The following is a 26,641-nucleotide window of genomic DNA, read 5'->3' on the forward strand; positions in this document are numbered from 1 at the left end:
GCTGCAGCAAAACGCACTGCTGGGTCTCCTCACCGGGCCCTCGATGGTTGCTCTGTGGTGTACTCCTTACCTGCTTGCTTCTTGTTATGATAACGCCCAAAAATACTGGAAGGAGGTAGGTAAAAAGAGCCATTCAGGGAAACTTCATCTGAGCTGTATAGAAAAATTCCTGAAGTACAGATGTAACCTTTTCCCATTTTACTTCTTTGCCTCAATTTCCCCTCTTATACAAGAGGAGGACAATTTTTATATAACCCCAGACTGGATGCCACCTTCAACGAGGACACCACCACCCCATCATTAATTTGGGGACAATTCCGTTTTCTGGGTGACAGCCCGTTGCTTTTACAGAGGGACAAACCAACAGGCACACAGGCGCAAAACCCTTGTACCCTCTGCTAGCTGTTAACAGGTAAAAGCTATTTTCTTCCTCCGTGGCCTTTCCCTGCGGGCAGTTTTGGCTCAGCCATCCCCTTGGCAGCAGGGCTGGCAGAGGGAGGAGGATGCTCGCTCCGCACGCACGCACCCTTCAGTCCTCGGGCATCAAGGTGGGAAGGACGCCGGGTTAGGAGTGAGAAATGTCAGCACCATCGCTGGTTTGCTACTTGTCTTCTTTAAGCAAATCCAGGGTAGGGGAGCACTGCACAAACCTTGCCAGACCTGCAGCCCCGGTGCAAGGCTCCTGTCGGGTGACCCCCCGTGGGGTGACCCCCCGTGGGACACGTCCCTGCCCACCGCCAGGTCCCGCGGGGCTTTTGGCAGCAGCATTGACGTGCGGAAACGGACTCCACAATCAGTGAGATTGTAAAGTAGGCATGTTCATTCAGCGATGGGCAGCACGGGGGGGTAGTCCCGCCAAAGTCATGCGCGCCTGACTCGGCAGTTCGCTTCAAATTTATACAATCAAGTGTTACATATACATGGGGTTTCGCAATACGCCTATACATAGGCATGATCTATCCCCGCTTCATATTAAAATTAGTTCCAAAAAGTCACAAGGCCGGTCTTGGCTGTTTTTTGGGGTGGACTGCTGCTTCTTATCAGGGACTATCTCCTGCCCCAGCCAGCCTCAACAATGCAAACATTAAGCATCACTTCTCATCCCCTTGCGCCAACAATGCAAACGTTAAGCACCACTTCTCATCCTCTTGGGCCACGTCTACCTCTATTGAAATTTCTTTAACTTCATTATAAGCTAGATAATTATTAAACAGTTCTTATCTACATCCATATATCTACTATATCTACTAAGGTTCCTTTGGCTCCCCGTTTCAGCATCTCCCCATCATCCCAGCAAGGGTCAGCTCTGGAGCTGCCAGCACGGCCGCAGGGTCCTTCCTTCCCATTGCTGAGCCTCGTCTCGTCCACCTCTGGTCAGCCTCGCTCACCGGGGAGGTGCAGAGTCAGTCCTGAGCGGGCAGGTCCGGCTTTTCCCAACTGTGCTGGGGCTCTCGCACCTTGCGGCTTCCCAGGCTCCGGGCTGGCTTTGTACCTTTGTTCTCGCAGCCGAGTTTTCCCTCCCCACCTCCCCTTGCCTGCTGTGAGCAGCGTTTGTTTTGTGATGGTTTAATACAAGATCTCTGAGCGCGGCCGTTCCCACCTGGCAGCGGTTGCCTCTAACAATTCACAACTGGAGCTGCACAAACCCTGCGAGTCCAGTTTATTCCAGCATCGGTAAGTCGTTTGGGTTAGTCCCGTCTCACGGCCGTTGCGGTTCACCCTAAAAGCCAAATGCAGAGGACACGAGTGAAGGCAAAGAAAGGGCAATGTGCTGCCCTTCCCCACCTCTCGCCCCTGCCTCCCTGCCCCGCAAAAAGGAGATGCGTCCTTCCCACTCCGCGGGATTCAACATGGAAGTGCGCACGTGGCGCGGGCATTGCTTGTAGGGTTTTGGGGAATTGTATAACAGTTAAGCCTCCGACGCACAGCGTTTGGTGCAGGTGGTTTGGAAAGGTGGAAATTGGGCAGCTCGACACGCCGCGAGAGCCCACCGGCCGCCACGGGCTTGGCTTGGCAGTGCCGGGGAGGAACTGTCTCTGTTTTGGCAGGACAAAACTCTGTGGCTAGGCGGGTTGCGAGGGGTGTGGAGCTGAGGCTGAGCCCGCTTTCTGTGAGGCATCCAGCGGAGGTCCCACGTTTTGCATCCCATGTGCTGGCACGGACCAGGCAGGGCAGGACCAAGCCCTTGCCCACAGCCACCCCGAGCCCACGAGGACGGGACGGGTCCCATCCCCACCCATCGCACCCCGAGGTGCGTGGCGCGAGGGAAAACAGCCAGGGCGGCTTTTTTCCTCCCACAAACCAGCCAAGGAGCAGATGGAGGGGAAAATCCCTTCTCTCAATTCCTGCTAGACTAACATTTTACCTGCAAAATTGAGGTAGGAGGCTTTTAAATGACTTGTAGGTGGATCTGGTTCTAGAAACAGTTCTGTTTTACAACAAGTCTTTGCTGTTTGAAGAAGGCGGGTGTAACAGCAAACAAGGAAACGGTTAACTGCAGCCTTGGGTTTGTGCTCGCTTTCCCCAGGCTGCTGAAATGTACAGATTCGGGGGTCGCAGTCACAAATTTACCATTAAAGCAAATGCCCATTTCATCTGTTTCGAGGGTGGGTTTTCTTTAAAGCTTTCATCCTGGCAGAGATGTTTGAGGAGCTAAAAATAGGCAGCAAAGTCACGTGAAAACCTCCGGATGTGAGAAATCACATAAAAGATACGAGCGTGAGTCCCTGTTTCCTTGGAAATAATAGTAGTAGTAATTCTTGAACGCGAGGTTGTAATGGTGAGATCTGAAACTAGCCCGTTGTTCTCTGAAACCCTCTGTGAGCAGCCAGGGCAGGGTAAAACCCAGGTGCCAAGAGAATAAACTGCCCTGGTGCACAGCACTGTGCGAGAAAAATCCTCCCTTACAAAGCTCCAGAGAACAAGTCGGTGCCAGAGTTTCCACGTGCGCAGGATCAGACCCGGAGCTGCTGCACGGAGGGGATGGGAGAGCTCGGGCAGAGGGGATGGCACAAAGCTCTCCAGACCGCCGGCGCTGGCTGGTGAAATTTTGGTTGATGGGTCCCATCAATTTGGAAGGAGTCCAAAGGAAACGCCTCCATCACTGCACCCCGAAACTTTGGGTCTGGGTCTGGATTTAAATTCAGATATTCAGCTGGTGCTGGATGAGAGGGCTGGCTCCAAGCCTGGGACTTGGACACCTCTGGAGAGATTTCAGATCGGGAGCGAAGTCTCTGGCACGAGCCGTCCCTGGTGAGAGTCAGTGAACTTAATGACAGCAGTAAAGGGCTCTCACCCATCCACACAGAAATTGCTTATATTTAAATTTTAACATCCCCGGACTGAGCACTTGAAGTCACTGAACACACTTAACTCCAGCTGATCCCTGGGGACCCGGGCGATGCTGAGCATCGTTAGGAGAAACAGGACGACCTGCAGAATGAGACAGCCAGTTTCCCGCAGGCGCCGCGGGGTGCGGGCGCAGACCTGCCCTCCACCCGCAGGACCAGCCACGCAGGGTATGGCAGTGGCACTACAGCAAACTACGGCCCCGGGTCCTGCACCCATCCGTGCCTCACGCTCCGTTTTCCATTCCTGCATTGCCAGCTTGAGCTACACGCTACCTCCTATAAATCCTTTCTAAATGAGTACCAGCATTTAATTTATTTCAGAAAGATTTACTGCTTTGTCTGTATAGATTCTGCATGGGAAGCACGGGTGAAGGCCAGTATTCAGATCCCAAAGCCAAACGCTCGCCAGTTAGTAAATGCCAGCATGAAGGTTTCATAACCTATCCTGCCAAGTCAAAGCTTTGCACTAAAGGACAGCGGTTCTCAAACTTTCCACTAAATGAGTTCCCGGTGCCAAGCATGTTTTTGGGCATCACTGCTAGTTACCTATACACCATAAGAGCAGATATGGCTAAAACCCTTTCACTGCTGTGATTGCAAAAGAGTCTACTGGCAGTGAAAAACTGCCAAATTTTTAAATTTTTGAGCTGGAAATTTTGCTCCTGTGGGCTAGAGAAATGTCACTCTTTTCCTTGCTCCTCCTCTCTTTTCCTATTGCTGCCATCACAACCGTCATCACATTCTCCCATTCCCCTTACCAGAAAACAGGGATGAAAGCAAGAGGAGCAGAGGAGGGACCGGCCACGCGCACGCTACGAGTTGCACGCGAGGCCTCATACTCGCACAACTCTGGATCCATCATTTCCGAGTTTCAGCTGGCCAGACACCCACCCTCACCGACACCCAGCGTTATTCCTTTGAACCCTCAGCTGCAGCCCGGGCAGGCGGTACCCAGCGCTCAGCAGGGCTGGCAGAGAGGATGCTGCAGAGCCCTCTCACCTGAATTTTATACTCAGGCTCATCGTAAAGACCTCAAAATCAGCCACAAGCACGGATTTTGCTGAAATAATCATTGTGCCTGATGCTCCAGCAGTCCACCACAGCCTGTCCGTCACTCTGTTTGCCAGATGCCTACACGAGGTTTTGTTCTGGATGACCAGAAACCGAATTAGGCTGCATCCAAAGAGACGGTGCAATGTTGCTAGGCAATTACGTCTGGCTGAAAGAAGCTGACAGTCATAGCAAGTTACTGATCTGTGCAGGATGCGGCGATAAGGTTATCTAATTTTGCATATGTGACTTGTGCATGTTTGTGCTAAATATGACTCCAGCCTCGCGGATCAAGAGGACTTTGGCTCGACTTTGAAACTGGTGGAGATCGGGAGTGGGGTGGGATGGGATGGGGATGCTGGCAGGGCCACTGAGCAGCACCTGCAAGGAGAAACAAATTATGGGACAACAGAGGCTCCAAAATCAGACCCCACTCCTAAGTTAAAAAAAAAATAAAATGAACCTCCACCTCTGATGTAAGGTGAATTGCTTTTCTGGCAGGGAAAATGGCTTTTCCTCCCGCCAAGGCAGTGTTACTTGAACAAAATCTTTGTTCTGCCTAACAGTGGACGCTCCCCACGGCCCGAGATGGGCTGCTGTGATGCCTTTCCCCAAACAGCCGGTCGTCCTCACCTGGCTGCACCAGTCTGCATCTCATGGCAGCGTGGCAGGTCGGCCATCGTCCCTGTCCCCCGCACTGCCAGCAGCTGCTGGGAGATGTTACAGGTTAATTAGCACTTACTCATTAGGGCTGGTGCCAGAGGCCTTTGCAGGGACCAGCAGGGAAATGAAAGCAGCTGCAGAAGCGGTCAGGGCTGGAAGGGGAGAAAGCAGGAGGGGACCGAGCCAGGGGGGATTTCAGCTGGGATTCGGGGAGCAGTCCTTTGAATTCTACCTTTTGCTAATAAAATTATACTATCTGACAAATTGAACTTTAAGGCTTTGACAAACATGCTTGCTTTAGGTCAGGTTGGCCAGGGACTAAGCCAGATTTCACCCTTGAATCCAGCTGGTACCAGACCCAGAAACCAAGCAGAAGGCGGCTGTTAAGGCTGAGAAGCGGATAAAGGACATTAAAATGAACTCCTTGGCAAGCTGCGATGCACCAAAGCCTTGAGCACATTCTTACCTGCAGGCACGCAAGCTGTCCCGGTTCCAGTGGCAGTGCTGGCATTTTTGATCCCCCCCCCCGGGGACTGCGGAGACGTTGATGCAACAGGTTCCTCCTGGGCTGGACTGGGGCAGGCGAGCGGCCGGCGGTGGCCGTGGCAGGGCTGCAAGCAGCCTCAGCTCTGAAATCGTGCACCCATAGCTGTGGCAAAGGCAAATCACATCCTAATTCATCGCATCTCACTGGACGGGGCACATCCAGCTTCCTCAGAGACCCCAGCTCAGAGGGCAGGAAAATACATATTTTTTTAAACAACGTACCTCGTATCACACGCTTTTTGGGTGGAGAAATTTTGACGCCGATGCTTAGGAGGAGAGGATGCAAAGCACGGCCTTAACACCATCTGAAAAGCTAAAATGCATTCCTTCCTTTGCCAAGACAGCGTAAGAGCAAGCTCTCGAGCACCCCACCAGCAGAGCAAGCGTACCCACGCCGCTCTCGGGCGTTGAGGGGAGCTGTGCAGCACCTCGCTTTCTGCTCCGAACCCCGGGCCGAATGAGAGAGGCCTCCAACTGCTGAGGAAGCAGGAACGTGCTGCTCGCTGCCTTGCAGGATCTTGGCTTATAATAGCAATTGGCACGGAGTCATCCTTATCAGCTAGCACATTAATCTTAATTAACGGATCGACAGCAACAGTTCCTCCCTGAAGCTCCCCTGAGCATTCCCAGCCTTTGCCGTGCTGCCGCTCCGGCATCAGCGCCGTTCCCACCGCAGGGAACAAGGCCAAATCCTGCACAGAACTGGAGCGGCTCCGCTGGCTCCAGCCCTCAACCGCTCTCCCGGGAGGCCCAGCTGTTCCCAGCCGAGAGCCCAGAAGCGTGTCCCCTCAGAGCTGGGACCGGGACCAGGAGCATCCCCTCCATCCCAGCACCCCAGGTCCTGATTTTGGCTGTGATGTTGGACCCACCATCCCCAAGCTGCCCTACCTCCTTTGTCCAGGGACATGCCCCGGAGAGGAAGGGTTTCCTTCCTGCATGTTCGCATGTTTCTCGAAAGGAGGATTATTTATTTTTTTGTTTTTTTAAAAAAAAAACAAAACCAAACCAAACCAGATTATCTATGAAAATGTGGTAAGATCGCTCTACATCTAACCCAAACGGCAGGGCCCCTCTCGCCTTCTGCTCCCTGTTGCTGTCAGGGCTGGAAAATCAGTGCTGACTGTCCCAGGATCCATTCACACCCTTGTGCCGGGAGCTGATCTGCTCTTCGTGCACGGATAGAGCTAACGGCTGAGAGCTCCAGCCAGCGGGGACCCAGGCTTGCGCGGGACCACAGACCCCACGTCCCTGTCCCCTGGACTGGGGCCACAGGGCAGTACAGCTCCAAGCAAGCCTGAGTCCAAACGGGCAAAGGCTCTAAATGGGTACGTACGAGTAAAGAGAAGCAATGAAATGTCTGAGGCTCCGTTGCAGGCACGAAAAGTAACAACCCCTGGCTGCTGCAGTGTGAATTCAGGGCACAGTCATTACTGCCAGGTAATTAAAGGGCACGGGGACAGCATCCATCACACTTTGTCTGAGAACTGCCCAGGTCATATGCAAAGCCAGGACAGCTCAGACCTGGCAGAGCTCAGAGAAGAATGTAATTTTCCTAGGAAAAAAAACAAAAACAAAAACAGAAAAACCAACAACAACAAAACCCGATTCCCTTGTCCAGGTCAGCAAATCCCATCGGCTCTGCCCGGACTGGATCCATGCGTGCCATAGCTGAAGGAAGCGGTAAAGCAGCACATTTCCCAGAGTAGCAGGAAAAATTACCCATTTTGCAAAGGCTGGGCCCCAGCTGCCTGGCAGCAGCGGACGCTGGCACGCACGGCCGCAGCAGCGACCTTGGAGGACCAAAATCATGACTGTAGCGATCAGCGGACTGAGCCTCCTGAATAAACACTGTTAATTCACTAACGAAAGTGTCCCCGGGATGGCGCGTGGCCCCTCCGCACCCCTCACCCCTCTCCCTTTGGATGTCACTGCATTAAACCCTTGTGTGCAGCAGCGGCTGGGATTAGGGATGCATTGCTCCCTGAGGGGGCCCGGGGGGGCTCGTTTTGCCTCCTTGCTTCCCGGCACGGGGTAGGTGCCAAGCCTGGGGCGTCAGAAGGATGCCCCACGTAACCGGCCGGGTTTGCTGGCAGCACCGGGGGTTAGGCAGGGCCATGGGGACAGGCAGACGAGGCAGTTTCGTTCGAGGGTAACTCAGACCTTGCCATATTGCTTTCAACTCCTCATTATTCCCCTTTTCCTCTTGGCAGCCCAAGGCAGGGCTGAGAAACCGGAGCCAGAAGCGCGCTGGAAGAGTCACTTTATGGCACGTTGCTTCGGCTCAACACTCAGAACGCAGCCAGAAGGTACAACCCCGGGGCAGAGGCTTCAGAGCTGCAACGGGGTCCCTGCGGGTTAGGAGAGGATGAGCCGGGGGGGGGGTTAAATTGGAGGCTTAGACCAGAGATTAAGTTACAGCATCTTAATGAGTTGGCACAAATGAGCGGAGGTGCGGAGCCCCCTCTGCCCGGTGCAAACCGGCGGTGACGGGTGGTGATGTGCTCCTGCATCCCGGCACCAGGCTGGGAGCACAGCCCTGATCCCCTTCTGCACCCAAGTCCTTGAGCAAGGAAGGTTTTTTAGTTCACCTTACGCCAACTGTTTTACTAAATAAACATGCGTTAACCCTTAAGAAAATTTTGCAACTGAACAAGAATTTCATTTTCTTAAAGCCATAATGTCACAGTGCAGCTTAAGGTCCAAATATTGTAAAAACATGAACCTGAAGTTCAACTTCTCCATTTACACAGATGCTACCAGAAAAGCAGCCTGTTTTTCAGAAGTTCCTTTCAAGGGGTGCTCAGTATTTGCAGAAGTTAGACCACCACGTCAGGGCAAAGAGGTTAGCTCCAGGCATTGACTTCTGAAAGCACTGACCTAAGTGTTTTTCCAACATAGTGGGGGAAAAAACCCATCTCAGCTGAAATACCAAGGCTTTAAAAATTAGTTGCTGTTCATGTGCAGTAGCTCTTGTTATTAAAAACACCATAAAAGTTTTACTGTGCTGACTTAGGGTGCATGTAAAGAACCTAGCTTGTCTTGACAGACCATAAAGGAACTTTTATGACCTTTGGGTCAATGATTTGCAAAGAAGGATTTATGCCGTGGTCCAGGGCTGGGATGCACTGCTGGAGGACGAACGCGCCAAAATGGCATGCAGGCCTGAGAGGTGGACCCTCTATGGTCTGGCTGGGTAAACAACGCGTATATCCAGCATGACTACGTGTATCAGTATACCAGTTTGTTACATAGATTGTGTTAACTCAGAAGGGCACGGGATTATGTGCTGAGTTAACTGATCGACCTTTTATTATTTTGGGGTCACAAGCAGAGCTTTAGAAGGAAAAAAACTTCCCCATGCATCAGTTCACTTCTCCCCCAGGGCTAAAGCTTGGAAACCCAGGCTGAATCCCCAGTGTTGCAATTGCTTTACCTTCTATCGCGATGTTGGGAAAACATCAGCTTCGCTGGTCCAAGGTTCAGTCTTGACGCACTCCTGCAGTAACTTACCTGACTCAGTGAAATAATATCATCTTGGAATAACGCTGCCAGGACTGTTCAGGACAGATGAAATGGTGCAAAGGAAAGCCTCGCCATGCCAGCAGCCTCCTGTCAGCGTCAGGGCTCATTTACTTTTATAAAGCACCGGCATCCATGGACATGCAGAAGGGCAGAGCGTTGCAGCTGCAAGCAAAGCGCTAGTGAAATCCAAATACGCAGTGCACCTCCAGCCTTGGCGACTGGTGAGAGGGGCCCAGGCCCACCTGCGAGTGACCGAAGCTGCCCTGGAAAAGGGACTAAACCCCCAATGTCACCCTCCTAGGGCCGCACAGCCGCTGCTCTCCCCAGCTAGCGCAGCTCCTGTCACCCCGGTCCCCTCCGCGGCTTTCGGCTGACCCCGGCTGCCCAAATTCGTCGCTGGTGTTGGAGCCATCCCCAGGGCTGCGAAGCAACTGGGCTAGTAACCCAGAGCATCGGACTCCCTCCCTGCCCTGGGCTGTCCCGCACGGAGGGCACGCTTAGCCGGTGCCAGTGATCGCCCAGCCCGGCCAAGAAGGGAGCAGGATGGTGCCCGGCGGATGCGGAGACCCACGGAGCTGCACTTCAGAGCCCGGCGCCGGTGGGAGGGAGACGGCAGCCCGAAAAGATCAAATGCTTCAAACGTTTCTCTCCCGGGTGCCAGCGTGGGCTGAAAGAAAAACTAGTAAAGTCTTTTTAAGTGCCGGAGGCTAGAGGGGTCTTCCAGCCGGGCTCTCCCAGCCGGCGGTGCTGCTCCCCGGGGCGACGTGCGGAGGGTCTCCGAGGGATGAGGAGCTCCTTCGGCCTCAGCTCACCCGGGCGTCCCCGCTGCCACGGGTCGGGCACGCGAAGCTGAGCGGGACCCTTCAAGCCTCCCCCGGGAGCAGCACCCGCTGCTCCTCCTCCAGCTCCCAGCCCCGTCCCCACAGCCAGCATCACGGCACTCGGCAGACGTCCTTCCCCAAAGACCTTTTCCTTCGGCCCTCGGCATCCAGATGGATTGAACCAGATTTGCTGCACACGTGGCAACCAAATGAAATGGTTTCTTTGGCAACAATAATGAAAGCTCGGAAAAAACCTTGCTTTCTGTCTCATGCGACTTCGGCAGCCCAGGTAACGCAGACCGGGAAGCAGAGAAACTGCAAGCATCTGACTTGAATTACTGCCTCTGATAGGAATCAGACATGCACTCCAGCATGTCTGCTGCACGTTTATTTATTTATTTGGGGGCTGATTGATTTAAAGACTCCCTATTGCCCGAGCAGCAGCATGGCACAATAATTCACTTGATCTCCAATTTATATTTCATGTTCAAATGAAGCATGATGCTTCTGCCCAGCACAAGACTAAGCTGTATAGGCCAATACCATGCTCGGCAGCTTCAGAGAACCTGGGCATGTACCGAAGTAAAAGCTGAGGCTGCAGAAGGGAGTAAGTACAAGATAAAAGTCCTGTTAAGCATCCAGACCTGCACGGCCAGGTTCACAAACCGAAACGGGGACTCACGGTTCCCAGTCCCTATTTGTCCCCTTGCACGATGCTCAGTGCTGTGTTTTCCCAGTCAGGCTGTGTTTTCCAGCCAGGGTCCATCCCGTCTCACCGTCTTCCCAAACCTCTCCCCTCACCCCAGGGCTCCAACAGCGATCCAGAGGTCAGCGATGTCCAGCCCCGAGCTCTCCACCCTTTTTGGGATGTTATGCTGGAAGGTTTCAAGCCTTTCGCAGCTCAGCAGGAGAGAGCACAAGGGCTAAGGCATCCCCCACAACACCTACAATTTTGGCCCTGGTGGGCCGTAGATTTCCTATTTGACCTTACGCCAACTACCCCGGCAGCTCTGGCTGCGGCGGGTGAGGTAATTGCACCTAATTAAGTCCCTCTGCATTTCTGTCTCCCATATGGGGAAAGGATCAAAGCGCTCCCCACCGTACTGCAAAGGCGAGCGGGGCCCCATAAAGGGTGAGACAAGAGGGGTCTCCTGGGCTGGGGGGGGGGCTGTCAGCCAGAGACCCCCCACTTTCCCCCTGCCAGCATCGCCCTTCCCCTGCGGTCCCTCAGAGACGTCCCCAGGTACTTGTGGCTCCAAGCAGAGAGACAGGAGCCTGTGAAACCCACGGGAGAAACGGCCAGCAGTGACCCCCCCACACCACGTCCCATCTCCCACAGGGTGCCAGGGGCTGCAGGCACCTCCGGGCGCTTTGCTACCACACTGGTGGTATGAAAAATAGATATAAGCTATGTCAAATACTTCTCCCTCCTTTCTACAGAAATTGTTACATGGAGCAGAGTTAAGATCTGCTATTCTCTGCTCTGCTTCCCACTTGGAAATACCTTCTAGAATTTAAGGAGGATAAAAATAGTAGCATTCAACGGGAATAGGAGTGAGCTCTTCAGAAGGTACCGTAATCACACAAAGCCAGAGCCCAAGCCCTTAGCCACTGTGAATAGCACTGCCAGTTGATCGCCTTCAAAGTATTGTTGAATGAGGTCTTAGCCTCATAATTTAAGGGGATGAAGTCCTTCCTAAGGTTGTGAAGATTTGGGCTTTCCAGATCTATTATTTTATATTAACTTCTCCTGGACAGCCTAATTAGACAAAGGGGCAAGGGCTGTCTCCTCCTTCCCCCATTATCCGGGGCCCTTTCTCCTCCCAGAAGAGATTTTATTTGTGCTGCACAAAAGATTTATCAACTGCCTTTATAGCCCTCCCTGCACTAAATCACACTCCTAATGGATAGCCTGAGGTAAGAGCACCACTGTTTATTTTATTATTTTTTTTAATCCATTGAATAGCACGGTTACATGCACACAGAGCTGGCAGGCTGAGCTCTGCCTCCCCCTCCTCTCCAGACAGCATGGTTTTAAGACTCCCAAGCGGTGTTGCTTGCTCTGGCCAAAATCACAAGACGCAGCTTGTGAAAGCCTCAGCGGGAGCGTCTCAAGGTCCAAACACTCATGACAGCCCAGGGATGGCTGGAGCGGAGAGGCAGCCTCCCCTGCTCACCTTCTGCTTTGGCGGGGGGAATTCACAGTGGTGTTACCAGCTCCGGGCTCCCAAGTCTCTGTCCCCGCAGCAACAGATGAACTCCGTCTTTGCCAGCAACTCGGAAATCATCCAAATGCAGAGGTTAAGTTAAAAAAACTCCACCATTTACCCTAGCCCAGATGTTAAGAGTATTGTTGTTAGTGCCAGATAAAGGCGAGAAAAAAAAAACCCAAGCCTCACTTAAACCCAGTGATATTTGAGATCTGCTCCACTATCCCAGCTTTCAGGAACGCCAACACCCTTTTGGCAAACCCAGCTTGCAGGAGAACCCTTTAAGCACCAGAAGAGTCATTAATTCACTACAAATTAGCTGTTAATCTGCTGTTGGGAAAACATCTCCCGTTGTCCAGCAGGGCAAGGTGCAGGCCCCCTTCTTCCACAGAGACTCCTAACCGCGTGTAAAATACAACAGTCAACACATCAGCAAGAATAACTCGAGTGACTTGTTACAGGCTCTTCCCCAAGACTAGGAGCACTGGTGGTCTAGCTTCCCCTCGTTTCAGCCAGGAGAGCAGAGGTCTAAGGGCTGCATGTCCTGCTCCTTCCAGCTCCCGCTCCTCAGCCGGTGTACGGATTTGGGGTGGAAAGGGGCCGCTCCGCTGCAGTCCTTCAGATAAAAAAAACTTTTCTCCACTGGTTACAGCTGTCTGGCTGACAGGCAGAGCACGGTGAGCCCACTACACCCAGCTCAGGGGAATCATCAGCTCTACAAGAGCGTGTGTCAGCTCGTCCCTGCTCTCATCAGCATCCGTGCGCAGTCCTGACCCCCCTGGTACCGCAGCCTGCTCATCCCCCAGCCGATCCCCGGGCAGGGGAATCACGGAGTCACCTCCCAGTTCTTCTAACTCATCTCCTTTAACTCAATCTTTTGATTGATGAAGTCTTTTGGCATATCAATCTGTGGGTTTTATAACTTCGCACAGAAGGAAAATGACAATTGGCATCTCTAATAGGGATTGCAAAAGGATAGATGGGCCCAAAAGCACAGCTGGTCCTGCCCGGTGTGACAAACCGACGCAGAAAACAAGCACAAAGGTTGGCAAGTCTGTTGGCGAGGGGTGGCCGGCGGGGCCATCTCCCCAAGCCTGCTCCGTGATTGCTGGAGCAGCGCTGCAGCAGGGAGCTGCTGAATTCAGGCTCCTCTCCTGCTGCTTCAGAAGGTGCCCTGCTCGTGCTGCAAAGGCCAAGGGGATGGCAGACCCTCCTGGGGGCCGGGGAAGGTGGAAGCAGCCAAAACAGACAGCAGCCAGGGCTGAGTCAGAGCCACCAGCCTGCACGCAATTCCCAAAACCTGGCACCCCCCGGCAACCTCGCTGCGCACCCGCCTCTCTGGCTTTTTCCCCCCGCTCTGAGTGTCGTCGCAATTTCGGAGCGTTTGCAGTCAGGGGAGTTTCCCATCACTCATTTTTCCCGTGCCATTGTACTGCAGTGACTCCCAATTAGATCACTGTCGGAGGCTGTCACACACCCATCACACCCCACGCTGCGGCAACAATTCAGCCCCTCGGGAATCACCGTATTCCTTTTCCAGGGAGCGTTTCCGCAGCTCCAGTCCACATTTTCCTTCCTTAACTTCGCACCAACAAAACTTCTGTTGAATAAGGAGAACAATAGGAGCAGCTAAATACATTTCCATCCCCTGCGTCTCCTGGTAGCAAGCATAAATCCTGGGCTTGCAGGGATGCTGCCAGGCTTTTCGCAGGTTCTCCGCTATCAGGTTCGTTAATGTCTGGATGCAGCCCTAGCCCTCAGCCAAAGCCTGAATGTCTCACAAAGGCTGTGGAGAGAGATTTGGAGATTGCAGAGGATTTTCCCTGCTGGGAATGAAGAACAGGCACATGTGCATGTGAGAAACATTGAAAGATGCAAGTCGTTTGCTCCTGGGCAGAGGTACCCGCTGGGCTTGCCCTGGCTGCGGGGCAGTCCAGGCTCCGCTAGCCTCTTCCAGCAGCTGTTGGGAAGTTTGTGGCTGACGGACATCTCTTCAAATATGGGAAAAAATCTGGATGTGTAAATAAATTGACCCTCCCAGAGAGCAGCCCTAACCAGGTTCCTCCTGCCGCTCCATAATTTTGTCTTTCTTGGATCAGAAACAAATGAGTTTAATGGAAAGCTACGTTTTTCTTGCCCTTTCTTCATCTTATTTTTATAAACCCCTTTGGGAAGTAAAGCATATGAACAGAGGGAGACAGCCTACTTGCTGCTGAAGTCAATTTGCAGAGTAAGACAGTAATAACCACCTAAAAGAGGTGGAGAGACTGTTGGCCCTATATATACTTGGCTTATGCTGGTGATTCCTCAAGAGAGTCAAAAGAGAATAAACCCCTATTAGAGACAACTTTTGACAAGTCATGCTTTTAAACTTCACCACATCTTTAGCCTGTCACATAGAGTATCTCTACAACCTATGTAAAATCCAACATATATATATATTTAAGACTATATATTACAGATTACATGTATTAGATAGGTATTAATTTCTGGGTGAAGGCAGAATTAAAATCTCATTGGCTCTCCTGCTTCTCTACACTATTCTGAGCTTTAATCCCTCCTAAAATACAAACACAAACATGGAAAACTCCTCCTGCCAACTCCATGCCAAACCTCCCAGGCAACATGAATCATACAGCCCCGAGAGCACAGCTTGAGAAGGAACAAAAATCAGCTTTATTCATTCCCATTCTTCTTACCTGGGCAACCACGTGCTGTTGCTGCAGCATGCCAGCTTCCTCCTGCTCACAGCGGTATTTTGTACCCAAATTCAGCTCCCAAACTTGTTTTTTCTAACCCTTGAGAGCAACTTAGAGCAGCTTAAACACTTCAGACCTCCTCCCTCCAACTCCAGACAGCTCCAGTAGCTGTGGCCAATTAATACTTCCTAAAGGCTTTTGATGTGCTGTTATCAAGTGTGTATTACACTGGGAATTTCATGGTATTTAAGTGAATGTTACCAGCATTACAGGCTTTGAACGCCTCTGCCTCACCTGCTGGCAGGAGGAAGGGAGGATTGCCAAAGCAGGGGAGGCTGAGCAACGGGGATTCTCACACCGTAACTTCCTAGGAGTTACTGTGCAGTTTATGTCCTTCTCAGAATGGTTTTGGAGAAGAGGCGACGTGCATGCTGGAACGGCCTCTCAAGTACGTCAGAACAGTTTTGACAACTCCTAATGCTGAAAAAAAGAAGTTGGAAAAAGTTAGAGATGTTAGAAAGTCAGGAAACATTCAAGGTCGTGGAAATAATAAATAGTCATGGTGGAGAGCAATTTCTCTCTCTTTTTGTTGGTTTTGTTTTTTTTTTTTCTTTTTTTTTTATGGAGACATAGAGAACAAAGAAGTATTTGTTTCTTGATTCCTCATCTAGGAAACATAACTGGCTCGTGCCTTCTGTGTTTCCTGCGCAGCCAGGGCTGCCAGATCATTTACTGCTCCGCGAAGAGCGATCCCTGTTTGAGGAGCAACAGGGGACTTCAGGCAAGTACTGTGCGATTTGCAGTATGACAAGACCTGGCTGCAGGAAGACACTATTTTCTAGCGTCAGTATTAATATTAGGTGAAGACCAGAGTTAGGTATAAAGTGCTTTTCATTGTTATAGTCTTCCATGCCATGCCATAGGAAAGTTTTGCAAGTGGGATAATTGCGCTGGTGTGGCTTGAAAAGCTTTGATTAGGAATTTCTGAAACAGCCTTTTGATGTTATTGGTGATTTCTGCATGCAGCTTTTGCTTTGCTGGGACACTTAAATCAGCAATGAGAAAACACTGCTGAAGTTTCCGATGTCTTTCTATTAGACAGGTTCAGCTGGGATCAGCAATAGCCTCACCCCTGTCTGGAAAAGGGCTCTGTACAAATACCAAGCAATCAGCCCTCAAGGTGGAAAACAGCAAACAAGCCTCACTGCCCCTACTGAGAGCTAGAGCAAAAAGACAAGCAAGACTTATGCATGTAAATATTCCAGAAAGTAACGGCTGAGGAAAAGAAAGGCAGAAAGACCTGACATTTCCCTGTCCTTATTACAACTACAAAAGCCATGAAGGAATCCAGGTGTTGCAAATTGCGGCCATGCTCCCTCTTCCTTCCAGATCCCGCTGGTTTTCCACAAGCGATCAGGACACGCCGGCTCCTCTGTGGCTCCCTGTCCTCCCTTTGAAAGGCTTTAAGCCACGCTCAGGCTCCCTGCTCAAGAGTTTGCACAGCCACGGCGTCTGCCCCACGAAACCCAGGCTGCCGGGGAGCACCGGGACGGGATTTAGGAAAATAGTAAATGCATTAAATGCAGTCTCTACCATGCTTGTGTACTTAATTTCCTTTTTTTTTTTTTTTGGGGGGGGGGGGGGGGGGGGGCAAAGGAAAAGAAGCACAGGGAAAAAGAAGAAAAAAGGTCTGCAAAACAAGGATTCATGTGGGGAGACCTTTATATTAGGTTTTTTAGGGGTTTGGTGGGGTTTTGTTTGGGGTTTTATTTTTAGTTTTCAGCTTGTGAATCACAAGTGAAGTTTCACAGCTCTGCTCCCTTTGAAGTACTATAGACTCAGGTTTACATTTCAACAACCCACTACATGGGGCTGCAGCAGTCCATCCAACCCGCTGCAAGGCAAGACTCTTGCCTGAAGCCGAACATTTACACCCTGGAGGAGCACACTCAAAAGCACCAGCACAGCACCGCATCCCTCTCCTGCAGTAAGTGGTACCCAGTTTTCCAGCCAGGTTTTTGGGGGTTGGTTTGGTTTTGTTTTTTTTTTTGGTCATGCAAACAAGGAAAGACAGGCAGTAGCTCTGCAATCATAAATGCAATTTCTTCTCGATGGAGCTGCCTCCATGAGATGGGAAGGAGTTTGCTCTCAGTCGGGATCCAAACACAAGCCCTGTCTCAGGGCGCTTTGCTGACTCAGCACAACACTCAGCAGTCGCATTCCCATGGGATACAGCTAGACCAGCGCAGCCGTTCGTCACGTCCGTCGTGTCTTTTGCAGACAACTTTTTGCTTCGGCCCCTGGAAACTCCCATTGCGACTTAAAGGCAATAAAATGCTGCCGGTCACAGCCAGCTAATCACTGCGAGGACTGCGTGTCTGGTGGGCAAGTAACAGGCACAGCCCTGCCGTGGGTTCCTAAAGCTCCTTCCAGACTGCAGGGTGTTAGCATCTTCTCGTTTTAATCGCCCCCAAACTGCTGTGTGAAGGAGGTATGTCCAGATTTAAATAAAAATAGTTTAAAAAATTAGCTGACACGTGAGCCTTACAGCGGAGAGGGTTTTTTCTTCTCTCTCCCAGTTACGTGAGTGGGTGCTGATTTTTATAACGCCTCTAAGTCTTAGAGCAATTGACTGTTTGGCTCAGAAATAAGTTTACAAAACCCTAAGGAGCCATGAACTAGAGCTCCCCAACCCCACCTCCCCAGCTCCTTCTGTACCGCCTATAGGTACCAAACGCAAACCTTTCAACACAACGCGAGTCCAGTACATACCTTGAAGCAGCCCCGGGTGCCGTGATCCCCGCAGCCTTCGCCCTCCTGCCCCCGCGGCGGGGTCGACGCCGCAGCTCCAGCACCGAACGTGGCTCTTGGCTCACGCGGCTCCAAGGGATGGGATTTCCAGGAGACCGGTCAACCAAAATCCCGGTGAAGCGGTGAGCGGGCAAGCTCGGCGGGTACCAGCGCTGCCACGGAAATAGTCGCTGGCTCCATTCAAGCCTCCACTGGTGATGAAGGAGGCGGATGGCTGACGAAGACCATCGTCTCCGCTCCCCCCAGCTCCTGCTGCTTTGTCCCGGCAGCTGCTCCGGCACCTTCGGCTGGTTGCAGGTTGAGGACTGGGGCCATACGCTCTTCGAGGCAAGGACTGCTTCTCTACTCACTCGTCCGGCATGCCAAGCAAGTGCTTTTCGGGTCTGTAGAACAACCACTACCTTTCCTGTTTCTTCTTATTCTTGGCACAAAGAATTTTGAATCATTTCCCACTGAGGTTAAAAGCATTTAAGAGTCTGTTTGCACAGTGGTTTTTTTAAAGCGACCTCTAGTTGTAACACACACTTCCCCTAGCATACACGAAAATATCCAAACGGCCTTTAGTTTAGGAACCGTCCTCATATTCCTGAGAAAAAGCTCTAGAGCAAGATCTTTTTTTTTTTCCCTTTGCATTTTACCTATTGCTCGGTTTTCAGATTTCAACTTCATATTTGAACAGTTACATCACACATCGCCCATCTCAGGTGGGGGGAGAAATATGAACTAGAAAGAGCACAGTAATTCACACCACTTTGTTGCCTAGGCAAGAGGACCAAAATACTGCTTGCAAAATACCAGTATTTTTTTGCTACAAAACTACGATTAGGCTCTCAATTAAATTTTATTAATTTTACTCGTGGGAGTTTGTTAGCACAAGACAGCTGAAGGAACTCCCAAGGGCTCTCGCTAAAATCCTCTGCACTAAGCCTCGCCATTTCTGCAGCTATACAAAGGGGAAAAATGAATATTTCAAAGTACCAGAACCCAAATTCTGCAGACACATCCGCCATGAACTCTCCGTACATCGTTAGTCCCAGGGAACAAACTGGATTTACTCACTTGACTGAAGTTTTCTGTATACACAACCCTGTGTCTGCAGAAGTGGGGTGCTCGAGCAGTGGCTCATGGACAAGACGTACAGACTGACAAACTGCTTCAACAACAGGATTCTTCGCTTTTTCTGAATGCTGGCATCTCCCAAAAAAGAGAGCTTTCAGATTTAATTAAATTTTACTATTTTATTTGTGAAAAAACTACAAGCAGAATTCATAAATAGACATTTCTATTTAAAGCAGGAAAATGATAAAGTGGCTTCTAATAACAGTCGTGCACATGCCAGTAACAGGAATATATTAACATCTTTTATTTGCTAGACAAAGAGCAGTGTCCAATATAAATTTCCCAAAAACATTTAAGACCTGTGAATTTCTGACCAGTTCACAAAACCACCATTGACACTTTAGCATGAAGATTAAAACAAACCTAACAGGACTGTCAGCTCTAAAGACTTTACAGAGCGGAAAAACTTTCAAAAGCGTTATACAAGCTGTCTTTCTGGGCAAATGAAAAATATAGCTCGTATAATACATTAACATAAAAATCCACAAGATAAGATTATGTTTTGACATACTTAAACAAGCATTCTATATTTGTCTCCAACAAACAAAGCTAAGGAAATAATGTAACCATCTTTACACAGTAAATTAAGGTTACAAGTCATACACAAGAACAGAACTGCTTGCGCATTAAAAACTGTTCAGCTCCATTGTCATACTCTAAATGTTGGCTCTTAAAACCATTCGGTTACATACAAGCAAAGGTTATTATATAGTCAGCAATTAATAAATTTTCAATAATTTAAGTTTATGGTAGAGCTTAAAAAAGTAGACTGAGAATGATCTTGGTAAGGCAGGTGAAAACATCTCAGTGGAAATAAACTCACGGAAGCTGCTGCCAAATTTTCAATCTGTCCAATTTGAAACAAGCAAAGTGTTCCAATTAAAATAAATAGCCTGGTGGTATAAAATGCTGTCATTTTTCCTTTGCAGAACTACATCAAACTGAGCAAGTCAGGCAAGCTGTGTTGGTGTCTGTGTGTGTGTGTGTCTGTGTAAGAGTTGAAACTTCGCAAACGTAACACTGTGCTTTACTTACCTGCTTTCTGTGCCACTGAACACCACGAATCTGGTCCTTCCCCTACACTAGTGTTTTGGTTGGTTTGGTTCTTAAACACGCTCCCCACCAACAGCGGGATAACCCACGGACACAGTGCGAAGGGAATCCCACCCGTGGACACATGCCGCGGGGATGCCAACTTCAGAAATTAAGTGTAAAAGCAAACGCTATCCTTCAAATCCACAACACAACAGCTACGGATGAGGCTGGGGAGGTTCAATGCTTAGCTAGCAATTTCTACTGAATGCAGAATTACAGGTCGCTTGTTCCAAAGAAATTTTCCCACTTATTTATAGCAAGCTACTTTATCAAGGAGGCACGGCCAGAGACAGATGTTACCGACTTTACCAGTAGCCATGAGTAGCTGGTCACAGCGTTAAAGCTTTTTCAACTGATCTACAGGTCCATTTTCACTTGAAAAAGAAGCAATTTCCTGGTACACACAATGCTTTTTTTTTTTTTTTTTTTTTTTTTTTTTTTTTTTTGCACAAATTCCCAGATTCAACGAAGAAGGCAAGCGCACGGTTTGACTTGAAGCACCAGAATTAGCCCCACTGAAGCCAGAGGGACTCGCACCTCGCTCACATTCTTCGCTGGATCACGGCCGAGATGCACGCAAGCCTAATTGATAATGGATCATTTATAAAGCAGTGCAAAATATACAAGTTCAGGGGCATCTTCAAAAAATCTCTCTTAAAAAATTATTCCAATACATTTCAGTAAAATAAATAAATATGGCTGACCAGTTTACCCTCCCTGAGACCCTTAAAGGAATAGTAAAAACTGGAAAAGGAATGTCTTTGCAATATCCCACTAATGTTAAAATGTGGATTGAGAAATTCATAGTATTTAAAACTATGTATAATAAATTGTCTTGATGCTCATAGGAAGCATCTGGTTTCCTTTGGTTCTTTAATAAATACTTTAAAAATGCTTAAAAAGGTAAATACAGCCTATACTGTGAATATAAGCAGAATTAAGTTGGGGTGCCCACGTTAACGTATTCAGAATAAAACCACTGCTGCAAAGGCACTGCCACTGCACGTACCTTCGAGCAGGGGTTGCAATGGATCCCTTACACATTTTTGTCGCCAGTGTGAAAGGAACCTACGTCTGCTACTCAAAACCACACAGATTTTAAAAGAAATCTTAAATCAGTTGCCTCCACAAAGAGAAGTTACTCTTGCTAAGCAAATAATTCACAATATAACAAGCTGGCACAAAGTTGTCAAAATGTGGCCCTCTTTCATCATGCCCAAAAGTTATGCATTTGATGTCAAATGAAGCCACAGCCTCTGCGCCCGAAATTACTGCAAAGCACCCTGGGGCCACTAAATAAAGATGAAAAGCCGAAGAGGTTTGGGTTTTGTTTGTTTTTTTTTTTTAAAAAGTTTTGTTTTACCTCTTCAACCTAGTGTTTTAGCAGGATAATGCATGGAAGGTAAACTGTAAAGTAACACTAACAGGCCAGGAAAAGAAATTACAGTCTGAATAGCTTTAGAGCAAGAACGAAGGAGATGCTGGTCATGAGCATGAGCCACGGGCGTCGCTCACTTGCCAGCAGGAAAGCTTTTCCCTACTTTTGCTCCCACAGCAGGAGACCCAGAAGCGTCCAAACACTGACAAGCCCGACGTTATCACCGGACAAAGTGCTGTTCGGAAACCACTCCTGGGATACGGATGGACTTCAAGGAGAAGAGCCACCCCAACAGCACGGACGGGACAGACGGAAGGGGGCTGACGACCGACCCACGTGGCGCCGGCTGGAACAAGCACCAGCTTATTCCCTCAACCCGCGATCGCTCCCAGCCCTACGGCTCCCTGCTGCCTTCCAACCCAAAAGCAAACCACTCCAGTTCTAAAGGTACCTCGGTCACCGATGCAGGTGGATGAAATTCATTAAATCTAAGAACACCAAACGTCTGTGGGATTGGCTATGCACGACATAGCGATGCTCATGTTACCAAAATACACGAATCCGTGGCATGCCAACACCAGTCTGGTTGTGAAGGCTTACGCTCCAGCTGGGCACGAACTGGCACGTCACCGATCTGAGTTACCCTACTGGAAATACAAGCTACCTGGAGCAATCTTTTCTCATTTCAGATCCCAAGCTATAAAAATCAAAACCGTGTGTCCAGTATGTTTTAGCCATTGCTTAGGGAAGAAACGGGGAAGGAACGATAGAGAGAACGGGTCCCATCCAGGTTCAAACCTTCAGGAACACTTTTCACCTAAGACCAGTTCCATTTCAGTTTCAGTACTTTCACAGAAGGGGACTGTCCCAGATCTTGAACTGTTCGATTTTTTTTTTTTTTTTTTTTTCACTTCACAGTGTTTCAAGCACCAGCGTTTCCATGTATTGGTTTCAAATAACCCTTTATATATATTTATTTATATATATATTTATATATAATTTATATCAAAACTGATAGTACACAGTATAACTGGAAGAAGAACTGAACTTAAAAAGGATATGTTGAAAGAGGATGGAGTTTGTGAATGCAATAAATAAAGCCCCCTTCCCTCCCCACCCACTCCCTACCCCAAAACAAAAAGTTGTAATGTTCATGGAAAATTGTGCACAGCAGATATTATAAAAAAGTAGATTCAGGAGCACATCCAATTATAAATGATTGTTAGGAAAATCATATAAAACAATGGAATACATAAAAGTGTCAAGAGTAATCGTTAGGGTGAGAAATTCCTTGGTGGCCAAATGCCCACGGCAAGCAGAAATTATCCTGGTTGCATCAGTAAGAGGTCGATGTCCGAGAAAGTGTGTGTTCAAGCACAGAAGAGGCTCTCCAGGATTTGAACAGCATGGGCAGGTGGAGTGTTTGAATTTCATACCCTGATTCATAGTTTCCACAACTCCATGTGCAATTTTCAGAAAGATTCGTCGTTGACTGCCGACATGTCCCCCTTTGGCGTGGAGGAGCGGGACGAGCCCTTGTCTGTGCTCTCAGAGCCCGAGCTGCTCTGATTCTGTTGTTCTGATCCTGCACTGGAGGTCACTGTAGAAGACGATGTGGAAGAGGAGCGAGTCTTTTCTTTAAAGTCTGTGATGATTACTGTGACATTTCCCACTGTGACTGCCAGCTGCTGTGCGGTACTTCTGTCCACGTTTTTCAGTCTGGGTCTAAAATAAATGAGAAAACATTTATAAAAAGGGTGAAAATAAATGAGAAAGGAAAAGTTTATTAGAAAAAGCATTCGACAACAAACTCGGTGTGACTTGTCCTCCGCTCGCCTGCGCAGATGGCAATAACTGGGAGGAGAACCTAGGCAGCAGAATACTGCACAGTGGAGGACGAAGGTTTGACCTTCTGCTCCCTGCGACAGCTCGGGCTGCGAGGGCTGCAGCAGCATGCTCAGCCCCAGAGGAAAGACCTGTCTTGCAGAGCTCTGCAAAGGGTGCTCTGCTGTAGACTTATCTCTAATCCAATTCTGCCAGAAAGGAGGACACTACAGCAGAGCCAAGGGGACAGGAGCCAAAGAGACCAAAGGATCTCCTCCCCAAGGGGCAGATGAAAGAGTTCTCTTATCTAAATTCACCATCTCATCATGTGCCCTGATGTTATGAGACAAGGCTGTGACTCTGCAATACAAAACCACATGAAAGCATTTGACCACGGCTCTTTCATTCCCATATTGGAACTCTGCAGCTGCAAACAACACAGGCACTGGGACAACTTGGCTTCTCTTTCAACTGCTTTGAGCTTATACAAATCAGATGCCCAATCAGCCCATGTATAAAATCGCTCAAAATGTTCCCTCTGGAACCAAGGCTATTGTAAATAAAATCCAGAATGTACAACGGTATTTCTTGCAGCTAGCGCTTTTGGTTAAGGGGAAAAAAAAAAAAAAAAAAAAAAAAAAATCATCAGAAAAGAACACACTGGTATTTATAGCTCAGGATTATCTCAGTAATTTGCATGCTGTGCTATCATTCAATTAGTAATGTAGCTAATAAGGGTCTAGACTCCAGGAAGCTGACATTCATGCACATTTCAGGGGCTGGTCCAAAGCTCTGATACAACAAACCTTGGACACTCCTCCAGCTACCAGCGAATTCCAAGTCAGCTGCAGCAACTGCTGCAATTTACAGCTTTTGCTCCTAATTAAGGGTCAGGCTTAAGCAGCAGAATATTCCCAACAGGGAAATTAAAAAGGAGAGTCTTTATACATCAGTGAAAAGTAGCTTGCTGAGAACTGCCTTATTCCAAGGGATGGAGGGAAGGTTAGTTTACTTTGGGATCAAGCTCCAGCTCTTAAACCAATCTGCCTTTCCTCCTCCTCGTCTGCAGCATGCTAGGCTAGTGCGGTCAAAATGAAAAAAAGAGGAAATTAAGCCAACTTTGTATTTGCCATGCATACTCAATGGCTTGCAGTGGTAACTTAACAAGGGGAAAGTCCTTAAGTAGTAGTTATCCAAATGGTATTCTAGAACTAGACAGGATAAAGTATTGAGGACGGCTGTACAGCTTCAAAAATAGAACAAATGTATTTCTGCAAACTTCCTTACCAAAAATGAAGTTACTCCACCAAAAATAGTATTTTCATATCTAACCTAGGAGGCTGCTTCAATTTTTAACAAGTACCCCAGGAAAAGCATTTCTAATAGATAGAAAACAGAATTAAAAAACTGCTGCATTGGGATAACAGTCAGTAAGACCTCCTACTTGAAACAGCCCCTTCCTTTAGCGACCAGCCTTTTCAAACCCATAGCTGTGCTCAGTGAATTCCCACAACAGTGAGACACACACGCCCACGCATATGCGTTGTACATACGTGCTTGCAGAAGTTGGCAAATTCAACACGTAGCCACAGGCTAGATTAAATGATGTCACCTTGTTTGCGGGTAACAAGAAAGGCCAGCTAGCTCAGCAAGTTTTGGGGTTTCCGTCGGCTTTCAGATAGCGTCTCGACAGATGCAGGCTGCCCCCAAAGCATCACCAGCAAACACAGCAGCAAGCGTTCCCGGAAGCATAGTACGCGTACGTATTTTCCTCCCTAAGCCCCGAGTTCCTCTAGGAAACCCAGTTCTTCCTGTAATTTGCCTGGGTCATTTGTTTTCTCTTGTACTCCGAAACGGCCAAAAAATGCTGGCCCAGATACCGAAACAGACCTTACTGCCTCTACAGGGTTGAACATGCACTCCTGCTACTGCTTGTCAAAAAGTCATATCTGGCGGGGTGGGGGAATATTAAAAAAATTTTAAAAGAGTTCATATGGGCCTAAGCTGCACTACATTCTGCCCAGGAAAAGCTCGGCAACCTTAGAGATAAGCCATGCACCAAGCACCTGAATGAAACTGCCCATACATCTTTAAGTGCCATGACAAATTAACATGGAGGGAAGCAGGGCTGAGGTGCAGAATTTCTCCACAGTCCTGCTCACAAACATATTCTCTACGTCAGTTTTAGAACTGAGCCATCCAACCATTTCTGCAGGGCGTTTTAGGGGTCTCTCCTGTGCAAAAAGAGCTGATGAAGCACAGATGGAAACCTCCAGACAACCTCTTCAGCACACGCATACAATTTTTGTCTCCTATACACAGCAAAGGGGTTGGCCCACTCAAGTCATTTTGCAAAATTAAACACACTGATGCTTCAACATTTATAGCTAAATAAGAAATGTGTTTCAAAACAATCAATCTGAAAGCACACAGGAAGGCATGGAATAAATGAAGATACTTTGTCAGAAACAGGCATGGTATCCAAGAAGTTCAAACAGTATTTCTTAAAAATCCAGAGATCCTTAAAAGACAATTAACAAAAAAAACTAGTTAAGAAATCTGGGCATGAAAAAAGTCTGAACAGATAACTTGTGACTCCGTAAAAATCAGATCCTTTAAAAAGACTCTTGACAGCACTCCTAAGGTCAGTGAATTGCAAGAAAAGTTCCACTAAACACTTAGATAGTTTAAGAACTGAAGGAGATGATGTATCCCTTAAAAATATCCAGCTAGACCTGATACCATTAAGGATTAATTAGGAATGACAAAAGCTTGCCACAAAACATGGACTAAAAGACTCTGCAGTAGACAGAGTGACTCCTTCAAGGAGTAAAAACAATTATTTGATGTAATCTATCAATTTAATATTAAGTTATTAGTCAAGTACATCAAGTCTCCTGCATCCTAAGTCTCAAAATAAGTACCATTTCAAAAAACCGGACAAAAAAAAATTTGCAATAAAGCCATATTTCTCTAATCAAATCAGGAACGGACACTTCGGTCTTTGGGGGCTGAGGAAGAGTTAACAGCAGTCCCCGCAAACAGCTCAATCTTCTAGCATAGCAAATCTCACACTGCCCTCACTACAATCAAGTGAGTTACTGTGTAAAGGATATTCACTCTTATTAAGCATTTTCATGTTATTATTTAAGAACTTCAAGACAACAGTCTTCTGCAGTCATGTCTTGCCAACCTTAATCCTAACAGCAGTGCAAACCATATTTTCCACGTGCTTTACAACTGTTTGCAGCTAACGAATATTACTTCGGTTCATGTGGCTTCACTATAAAATACTTATTATGGCACATTTTAAAAAGAGATGCAATTCTTATATAGTCCACACAGGCAAAGCGCCCAGTTGAATTCTGCCTCTTGTAGCTCTCTAAGCTCAGTAATACAAAAACTGCTCTTTGATGCTGAATTTTTGATTTAAGAAATAAAGCACAAGACACCGCTTAAAGAAAACAAGCATGGAGTATCAGTACAGGCAAGACTAGGAATAAACCTCTCTCCATAAACAGCTAACCATTTGAAACTTAGACAAACATGAAAC

The 26,641-nt window shown here is 48.4% G+C and overlaps 1 protein-coding gene across 1 annotated transcript in view; it reads right to left on the bottom strand.

Annotated features, from left to right (window-relative positions):
• Positions 1–18,895: 18,895 nt before the first annotated feature.
• The window catches only part of LOC115333358 (RING1 and YY1 binding protein), a 47,347-nt gene continuing 39,601 nt past the window's right edge, over positions 18,896–26,641 (bottom strand). Inside the window, exon 5 of the mRNA XM_029996237.1 lies at positions 18,896–22,989. Coding sequence (XP_029852097.1) covers positions 22,737–22,989 — 253 coding nt within the window. The 3' untranslated portion in view covers positions 18,896–22,736. The remainder of the gene's footprint in view (positions 22,990–26,641) is intronic.

The sequence above is a fragment of the Aquila chrysaetos genome, chromosome 20, assembly GCF_900496995.4.
Source record: "Aquila chrysaetos chrysaetos chromosome 20, bAquChr1.4, whole genome shotgun sequence".
Classification (NCBI taxonomy): Eukaryota; Metazoa; Chordata; class Aves; order Accipitriformes; family Accipitridae; genus Aquila; species Aquila chrysaetos.